Here is a 9,867-nt window from a genome sequence, read left to right on the forward strand (position 1 = left end):
TCTCACTATGTAGATCGGACTCATAGTGATCCTGTTTTTCAGCCTCCCAAGCACTAGGGGTCACCACACCCAGTCTCAATCACCATCTCAGCGCTTCCAGGGACAGAGCTGGAGGACAGGCTCAGGGATCGAACCCCCAGCCCGAGTCTGCCTAAGCAGGTGCTTTAGTCCTCTGAGCTATCTGGCTGGCCCTATCTGTGATCCTATTAACTCCTTCCATCATGGAGAAACTGAGGCCCGAGAGTCAGGCAGCCTTAGCCAAGGTCCCAGAACCAGACAGGCAGGGCCCAAACCTGCAGGCTTCTTTCATCTCTAGCCCAGGATGGCTGCATCTGCCACTCAGAGAGTCCTAGTCAGGACACAGGTTGAATATCAAACCTGTACCCACCCTATGCTTTCTCTTCTCTCCTCTTTGCTTCTTTTTCTTTGTTTCTTTCTTTTTTTAAAGACAACATCTCACTATGCAGTTCAGGCTGGCTGCGAACTCACTGTACTCCAGGTGGGTCTCCTCCTGCCTCAGCCTCCCTAGTGCTGGGACTACAGGTGTGAGCTACCAAACTGGCGGCCCTGTGCATTGTTGAAAAAACAGAAAGAAACCCACAGTGGTGGTCCACTTGCCCCCACTCCAGTGATACCACTTACCCCGTGCTTCTGGATGGCCACGTTGGTGAGATGGACAAACATGTTGTCTAGCTCGCTGGTGCTAGGCGTATACTTCACCGTGCAGAACCGGCAGAACCCAAGCTTGTACCTAGGTGGAGGTTCAGACTGAGTCAAACTCTGAGAAGACACAGAAGAAACCGGAGTGCTTCCTGCTCTGGAAAGAACTGTGCTCTGATTTGTCAGGTCCGCAATGGATCCAGGCCAACACCAGCCCCAACCCTGTGCCAGCAATGGTTGTACCAGGTGGTTGCATTACAACACGACACCTCGCGGTGGCGCTAAGGAGCTCCCTGCAGAAGGGCCGCTTACATGTAGCAGCGCAGCGGGCGGTAGGTGGACACCAGCACATACAGGCGCAGGTCAAACTTCCTCCCACCAATGAGCAGCGGGTTGCTGATATAGAGCGAGATGACATAGGCTTCTTTCGTAGATTGGGACACAAACCTGCACGTGCCAGGGAGTCACAATTATACGGTAGAAGACAGGACATCAAAGGCGCATCCCACACATGACCCCCGACCCTGCTCCCCATCACACTGAGCTGGCGATGGAGTCCGGGCATGGTGGCGCACGCCTTTAATCCCAGCACCAGGGAGGCAGAAATCAGGAGAATCACTACGAGTCCAAGCTGCGTGGTGAGACCCTGCCCACAAACACACACACACATACTTAAAACAAATAAGACACCCCTCCCCCCCCAGCTGGACATGGTGGCCCACATCTGTAATCCTAGGGCTCAGGAGGCTGAGGCAGGAAGATCAAAAGTTCAAACTCAGCCTAGACAATACAGTAGCTTAGGTAGAAGGCTTTTCTTTGGAGGCCCGAAGATGCCGTTAGGGCATTTCTGGTTTGCCGTGACTATCTGGGTTCGAACCACAGAAGCTTGAGCTTGAGGTCTTTGCTTAAGCAGGCACTTAAACAGCTGAGCTATTGGGCAGGCCCCCTGCAGTAGCTTAGGGAAACCCTGTCTCAAATTTTAAAGTTGTTTTTTTTTTTTTTTAAGGGCCTGGGGATGTAGCTCAAAAATTAAAAGAGCCTAATACAGACAATATGTTCAATCAGTGAGTGTCAGGCCGGGACGAAGCCAGGAGCCGGGCCCTGGGTGCCAGGAAGCACAAGCCTCGCTGCCTGACCTCGCTGCCCGCCCCTCCTCGTGAGCACAGCTGTCCCCGAGGCCCCCAGGGGACCACGTCATGGCCCCGTACACAGTCAGTAACCCTTTAGGCTGAGAGCCCTGCAGAAGCAGGCGAGGGCCACCACAAGATGGCAGGTGGCCGCCACCCCCAGCCCCCACACTTACGAGGTCGTCTTGCTGTCTCGGGACCACTTCTTGATCTGTGAGAGCTTGTTGATGAGGAAGATGCCCTTGCCCTGGGCCTTGCCGCACGGCTTCATGATCCACGTACTGGACGGGCTCTTCCGGAACTCCTCCACGAACAGGTTGTAGTCGGCGGGCAGCATGTAGGTGACCGGGACGAAGTCTGAGAGGGCAGACACCGCATGCTGGTCAGGAGCCAGCCCAGCAGAGGCCAAGATTGGAAAGCAATCGGCACTGCCTGTCAGGGCTTCTTGTCATCCTCTCCGCCCGTTTGTTTGTTTTGTTTTGCCTTTTGACACAGGGTCTCACTATATACCCCAGGCTGGTATCGAACTTAGGGAGATTCTCCTGTCTCAGCCTCCCGAGTGCTGGGATTATAGGCCACCACGCCCAGCCCCTCAGCCTCACTTCAGCACTGAATGTGACAAGGACTTGGGCTTCTCCATTCTTGCACCCACAGACAAGTGACCTCTGCCAAGCTCTGTGTGCAAAACTCAGCACACATTCTTTTGTTCCACCACAAGCTGTGAGCTGGGTGCTATCACTCCTGCCTAGCAGAAGAGGAAACTGAGGCTTGGAGGCTGCCTATATAATTCTGCCCCACATCCACTCAGCCAGCTGAAGACCCTAGAGGGAAACAGGTGCCCCCCAGATGCCACTGAAGAGCCAGGAACCCTGCACTGCCTGCGCCCAGACCTGCCCGCAGCCAGGGAAGGCACAGACCCAGATAGAGGTATTTTCCGTTCTCGTCCTTTTCCGCCAGGGGGCTCCCTTCCTTCTCCAGCTCCTTCCGGTATCTCTTGATGTTCTTCACCATCAGGTCCTTCCGCGTCAGCTCGTAGTGGTTGGGGAAATGGTTGACGATCTGGTCGTCCGAGAGCCGATACCCGGTCTCCACGCTGAACACATTCCGGATGGTCTGCACGCTCATCCTGCAAAGGCAGCCGCCGTGCCTGAGGCCAGCACCCTGCAGGCCCCGCCCGGCACGCCCAAGCCCCAGGGGCCCAGGGATGGCGCTGACACAGTGCACCCTCTGGCAGCGAACAGCCTGACTTACGAACAACCTCAGTTAGGATTAGCATTTTAGCTTTAACGTACGACCAAAGTCTCCCGCCCCGACCTAAGTGCAGGGCGCTTGTGCAGTTGTCAACAAAGACGCGAGACGCCAGGAACACGTACGTAGGCTTACGTGAGCGTCAGTCTGAGCCCAGACACGCGTGTTTGTGGGTGTAATTTCAGCCAGTGCTTTACAGCATCGCTGTGATTACTGCTATCAAGACGGCCTCACCAAAGCTAGAAAAGCTAAGGAGAGAAGCTAAAGACAACACAGGGCCGGCGAGGCAGCTCGGCCGACGAAGCTCCGCGTGCCGCCGAGCGGAAGGCCAGGGCCAGATTCCTCCGAGCCTGCGGAAGGGCGCGCTGCGGCCACCTTCCCTTCTGTCTCCCTCCCCGCAAGCCACCGAGGGCCCTGGGCATGGCAGGCAGGGTGTGAAATCACTGCTGGTAAGTGAGGTGCGCCCGATCGCTTGGTGGTGAATAATGGGAAAGTTACTGGTATCTGTCGTAAAGGACACACAGGATGCAGACCTTCTTAATTAGGAAACGGATGAGGGGTGTGTGGAGAGGATGGAATTCATTGTGAGTATTTCCATGACTTCTTTCTTTTTTGTCTTTTTGAGACAGGGTCTTGCTATGCAGCTCAGGCTGGCCTTGAACTCACTTTGTAGCCCAGACTGGTCTCGAACTTACGATCTTTCTGCCTCAGTCTCCCGAGTGCTGGGATTACAGGTACGCACAACCACACTTAGTTTTTTCAATGATTTCTTTTTTTTGTTTAATTTTTACATTTTGTGTGTGTGTGTGTGTGCGCGCGCAGCCAGCTCAGCCCACCAGGGGGCGGGGCTAGTTGGCATGTGGTGCTGGGGGATGGAACCGCGGTCCCAGTGCTTTGCCAAGCTTGTTCCAAGTAGGTGCTTTAGACCACTGAGCCATCTCTCCAGCCCCTTCAATGATTTCTTATGGGAAAAATACTAATTTACAACCTCGGAACACAATGCATTCCTAAGTCACGGCTCCGCTGTAACTTGGTAATGGATCATTGCAAAACGGATCGCTCATTTGCACAACATCTGCATTCAAACTCTGGAAGGCCGAGGACACCTTAAGACAGAAGTTACACGGGGTTCCCCTGTCCCAGGAGGGCCTCAAGGCTGCTCTTTTTCTTTGACCAGCTGGATTCACTTTCCACTGAAAATCGCACATGCGCACATCATGCAGGACCAACTGCAAAGTAACACCTACACCGCGAGCCATCACTCCTGCCAGCCCTGTCTTGAAGGCCACAAGAGCCAGCAGTGCTGGAAAGGAAGCTCCCTCCACCTAAGCGCAAGATCCAGCTTCTTTACTCACCAGTAAAAATTCCAGTCCTCGCTTTCCGTTACCTGGACCCATCCTCTCTTCTCAAAGTTGTTGATCAGCACTGACTTCTCGATGTCAGTCACCCACTTCACCTTCCCTGCCATGACCCTACGAGAGACAGTCATGAGGCTCTCAGACTCCAGCATCGTCCTCAGACCACGGCCTCCTTAACACCTGCAGAGCCGGGCGTGGTGGCCACACACGCCTGGGATCCCAGCATCTGGGAGGCTGAGGCAGGAGGACTGAAAGGTGCAGCCCCACCTGGACAACTTTAATGACTTAGTGAGACCTTGTCTCAAAATAAAAAGGGTTGGGGTGTAGCTCAAGGCAGAAGCTCTGAGTGCAATCCCAGAGAAGGGGTGGAGGTGGCACGGTGTGACATTTGCTATTGTCAGCCCCTGCCTTCTCATCCTAGGGACTGGGAAGCTAAGGTCAGTGGCTAAGAGCCTGTATCAGACTCAGAGCCTGGGAGTCATGACAGCCCACTGGACCCAGAGCCATCCTGGTGTGATGTGCCACCCTGTCCCCTCAGCCTGTCTCCTTCCTCTGTGAAGGTGGCCATCAGCAGAACAATAGCCACTCACAGGTTAATAGGAGGGACAACCAAAGTTGCTATCACCAAAGGGGTGGTGTCATCAACCGTTACAACTGAGTGACCCGGGAAGGCCAGCGGCGGGCTGCAGGCTGTCACCCTACCCCAGAGCAAGCGCCACAAGCTTCCCACCATGAAACAGTGTGAAGCCTGGTGGGAGAAGGAATTTCACTTTGTGGGTTGTTTGAGGGGCAGTTCTGGGAATTAAGCGATAGCCTCACACGAGCTACCTCACCAAACCATTTTCATAGTTATTTTTTTGATATTGGATCTCACAAAATTCCTAAATTCCCCAAATTGTGCTCAAACTCAAGTCTCCTGCCTCAGCCTGCCAGTGGACCAGGGATTCCAAGCATGTGTCCCCTCCCCCCACCGGAGACTTTACATTTTTACCATTTAATTTTAGCCTCACAGTGCTGGACCCCAGCCTCTGTTCTATACTCCACCCAGTCTGACTGCAAAACCAGGATTGCAGGGAGACCCCTCCCCCACCCCAGGGACACCCATGCCATTACTGCAGGGTGACCCTCACATTAACTCACTGGGGGGCCCGTGAGCCGCTGCCTCACCCTGAGGTGGCAGGAGAAGGAAGCACTGTGACCCCAGAGAATAAGGGCAGCACAGCGGATGAGGCGGTTTGGCTACCCGCAGTGCCCTACGTTCTCCTTTGAACTGGATTAGGGGAGTCCTAGCAGCCAGGTATGGGGCACACGCCTGTGACCCCAGCACTTGGGAGGCTAAGGCAGGAGGACTTCCACAAGCTTGAGACTCCTGGGGCTGGCTGGATCATGGGGTGCTGTACCTCGCAGATTCATCCACAGCTGGCTGTGCTGTTCAGAGCACGCCTATCCCAGACGCGGCTGCAGACTGTCCCTCGCTGTCGCTCTGCACTTACTTTGCTACCTGCCATCATGAATGGAGCAGCTCTGCTTGTCAGGCCCATCTGCCATGCTGCCCCTTCTGGAGCCAGCCCACCATGGATGGGACTCTGAGACTGAACCAGGCTAAACCTCTTCCCCTAAGCTGTGGGTATTGGGTATTCGGTCCCAGCCAGGGGACAGCTCACCAGTACAGTCCCCAGCCATTCCGGGATGAATGTCCTCATCCTCGTTTTGCCCAGCAGGAAGGAGAGCCCAGGAAAAGATGGCCTTCTGCCAGATGTGGGGGCCCCTCCTGATGCCCCTCCACCCTGCAACACAGCCTTGCAGAGCGCCCACACCACACTCACCGTAGGCCCTCCTGGAGCCGCCAGGCTGCCCACAGCTCCTTCAGCTGCACTGACGCTGGCTCTGGAGCTCACCTGACACGGAAGGAACAAGGGTGAGTGGCACAGGCCCAGGAGGCACCTGACTGTGTCACGCATGCAGCTGGAACATCGACGGCAGCTTCCTTGTGGCGGGCTGCGCAGGGCCGCCTGCTCCTCTTCCTCCGCTGCAATACGGGTTCCTTCCAGCCGGCACTGTAGTGGCCGCCAGGGCCTCCAGCACCTGTGCCAGGTCAGCGCGCCGCCTCTGCGCCCACTCTGGCTGAGATGAAGGATCCTGAGTGACCTCAGGCCTGGGCTCCAGCTCCTCCTGCTATTATCTACTGCGTGCACCCTGCACCCCACATGGTGCCGCTTTCCAGGGGGCAGAGCAGGGCTCTGCTATGGTTTCAGTGTGGCCCCCAAAGGCCCTTGTGTTGGAACCCTCATCCCCAAATCTACACGGCCTCTGGAGGTAGCATCCTTGGAGCAGATGAGGACCGGGCGAGGTCAGGAAGTAAGGTCCCATAATGCACTGGCGACCTTAGAGGAGGAAGAAGCACACCTGGAGCCCCAGCACTTAGCAGGCTGAGGCAGGCCGCGAAGAAGGGGCGCCGAGAATTTGAGGCCATCCTGGGCTACACAGTGAGGTGAGCGCCAGTCTAAACTATATAAGGAGATCCTGACACAGAACAAATTTTTTAAAAAAGAAACTGACGAGGAAGGCCTGACCTGGTTGTGTCTCCCCATGCCAGACAGGTGGGCTCCATGAGAAAAGACACTCCGCTCTGCCGTCCCTTCAGCTGAGTCCCCAGCGCCCAGCACCGCGGCTGGCAGCAGCAGGTGCTCAATAAATATTTGATGACTTTTTAAAAGTAAATAAATGAATTCTCCCAGCACAGGACCTAACAAGTACTATTGTGACAACCAATAATAAGCAAGGTCCAGCCCTCCAGGGTGAAAAGGCCTTCAGCCCCAGGGGTCCTGACCCCCTGCAGGCATTACCCTCCTGGCCAAGACAGCTCCACTCTCCAGAGAAAAGAAGGAAAGAACACACTCCCAAGACCCATCCCTCTTCTGGGTCTGGCCATAAAACAACAGGAACCCTAGCCAGGAGTGGTGACACACACCGGTAATCCCAGCATTAAGGAAGCTGAGGCAGGAGGATCACCATCATGAGTTCAAGGCCAGCCTGAGCTACACAATACCTCCCTGCCACACACACAAAGTTGCTAAGTTGCCGAGGCTGGGTTGGAGCTTGGCATCCTCCTGCCTCAGCCTCCTGAGTGCTAGGATGACAGGTGTGCACCTGCACTCCTGGTTGATCACTTCCATTTTCAGCAAAGCCCCAACTAGGCCAGGATTCCCCGACTTCTGGATTTTTCTCCACTAGCTTTCTTTGAAGAGGAGAAAAGAGTCATCTTTTAAGAAAACAATAGGGGGCTGGGGAGATAGCTCAGTAGAATAAGCGCTTCCCTGGCCCTGAGTTCAATCCCCGGTTCCCGGTTCCAACAAGAAAAAAATAAAACAATAAAGAGCCGTTAGTGGGGGCTCCCCGTGGGTGGGGTGCGTTCACTCCCAGACCTTTGATCCCTGTCCTCTTGGCGCCCCATCTGGCCGACAGTGCCGTGTTGCACAGTGGCAGTCCGCCGGTGTCTGTAGTCCCTGCGACCTCGAGGCAGCTCTCATGATGTGCCCACCAAGTGTTTCCTGAACAAAGAACCTGCTCCGTGAATTGCAAACCGGCTTACAATGCTAAGAAAGTTTGGCTTTAGGGTTTGTCTCTATACTGGCAGCGCATGACAAATCCCACTTGCCCCGTCCTGTCACCTAGAGAAGAAACGAACAGGGAGGGGAGCCAAGGCTCCGCTCTCCTACCCCGCGTCCTCCCCACGGGCACAGCGCTCCCCGCAGCGGAACGAGCGGGAAAGGCTAGGAACAAGGTCCAGGGGAATCAGGAATAAGAATGACGACGCAGTGACAATAATCGGACAGCACGAGGTGAGTTCCGGGAATTCTAAAGAGGAAACAGACACAGTGGCCAACAGTTATCAGGCACAACGCCGACCCGGAGAACCGCGTCCAAGCGGCGGCCGCGCAGACTAGCCGCCCACACCGGTCCGCGCATGCGCACTGGCACGCCCGCGGGCACACCCACGGCTCCCGGGAGGCGGCGGCGGCCGAGGAGCCCCGACCTCACCTGTGGACTCCGTGGGACACCGCCCCGCAAGGTCCCTCGGGCCCGCCCCGGGCCTCGCTCAGCTGCTCGCGCGAAGACAACGCCCACAGCCGGCCGACGGGCCAGGCATTCGCGCTCCACTTCCGGGGCGTCTCCCTGGCAACCGTGGACGCTACCGCCGGCGCCACGACTACTTCCGGTGTCGGGCTTTCGCGGCTTTTCTCTACGCCCGGGTCCCCGCAGCTGAGTGCAAGGGGGCTAAAGTCTCAAGAGACGCCAGATCGCCTACCCTCGCAACTTTTAGGACTCAGAAAGGAAACAGCAGAGCCTAGGGCGTGGGATTCAGCCTAAAAGTGGGAAGGAGAGCGGCATAAGGTCCCTGGACCAGTCCGCTGCTTACCATCGCTGAGCTTCCCCATTTGGAAAATTAATGCTGTAAATCGGTTTACCTTTACATTATTGTAGGACAATAGGAACATACTGCCGAGCGCCAGCTGATCCATAGGTGGCCCCTGAGGGTCACGTCCTTGGTTCAGTATTCTTTAAAATTAGTGTTTTAAAAGTCCCTTCTATTTAGGAAAAAGTAGCCTCACCCAAGGAGAAATTGAAAACCGAAACTACTTGGATCTGAATGTCAGCTCCCCAAACCGACTGTGTGACTTAAGCAGGTCACTGTGCTTCCCCCGAGCCTGTTTCCTGGGTCTGTAAATTGAGGGAGACCATCTACATTGAAGGATTGTTGGAAGGATTTTTTTTTTTTAAGAGCAAAACACAAACAGCGTAACGTGATTGGCATAGCGTGTCACGCATAGCTGGTCGAGTACTGTGGAGTCGGCTCATACTAGAAGAGCACGCGTCCCAGATGTCCCTGGCTATGAAAGGGCTCGCAGAGGCAGCGCGGGAGAGGAGACCATGAGGGCCACGGGAGGCCTTGTACCTCCTGGAGGCAAATCCCAGCTTCTCTGTTGGGATTACAGTTTGTTGTTCACTGTGAAGTGAGACTAAGGGTCTCCACCTCCGAAGATGCTGAGACGGTTTTAAATCCCTCGTGCATAGCACCTAGCAAGGTGCGGATGCTTTACCAGTTCCTTTTCCCCAAGCAGCATACGCAGCCATCCCAGAGTCTGTCACCAAGAGCCACAGCACCAGGAGGCGCTGATACACATGGCAGGAAAAGACCAACAGCATCGCTGAATATGCAGCAGGAAACACTCTGGCCTCTTTGGGGAATTAGCTGGAACTAGGGATCCCCAAGAGGAAATGACAGGAGACTAAGCGGGAGGCTGAGGCAGGAAGATTACAAGTTCCATCCTGCTCTGGACAACTAAGTGATTAAGAGACCTTGTCTCAAAAAACAAAACAACACATGAGGGATGGTTAAAAACTAAGGGTCTAGGGCTGGTGAGATGGCTCAGTGGTCTAAAGCACCTACTTAAAACAAGCTTAACAAAGCA

At 55.2% G+C, this 9,867-nt stretch overlaps 1 protein-coding gene across 4 annotated transcripts in view; it reads right to left on the minus strand.

The window, feature by feature from the left end:
* Positions 1-8,531, minus strand: part of Ttll1 (tubulin tyrosine ligase like 1) — a 16,105-nt gene extending 7,574 nt beyond the window's left edge. For 3 of the 4 annotated variants that reach the window (XR_002818313.1, XM_023702583.1, XM_004642385.2), the window contains exons 1-7: positions 8,435-8,531; positions 6,220-6,291; positions 4,391-4,507; positions 2,705-2,913; positions 1,964-2,144; positions 973-1,107; positions 643-751 (exon numbers count right to left, since the gene is read on the minus strand). Coding sequence is in view for 3 of the 4 variants with exons in the window: in XM_023702583.1 (XP_023558351.1) it covers positions 643-751; positions 973-1,107; positions 1,964-2,144; positions 2,705-2,913; positions 4,391-4,503 (747 nt within the window). In the remaining variant the exon portion in view is untranslated. Of the gene's footprint in view, positions 1-642; positions 752-972; positions 1,108-1,963; positions 2,145-2,704; positions 2,914-4,390; positions 4,508-6,219; positions 6,292-6,966; positions 7,090-8,434 lie in introns of those variants that run through there. The other variant, XM_023702582.1, reaches the window with a different exon arrangement.
* Between the last annotated feature and the right edge of the window lie 1,336 nt (positions 8,532-9,867).

This window comes from Octodon degus, unplaced genomic scaffold (genome assembly GCF_000260255.1).
Source record: "Octodon degus isolate 3935 unplaced genomic scaffold, OctDeg1.0 scaffold00153, whole genome shotgun sequence".
Classification (NCBI taxonomy): Eukaryota; Metazoa; Chordata; class Mammalia; order Rodentia; family Octodontidae; genus Octodon; species Octodon degus.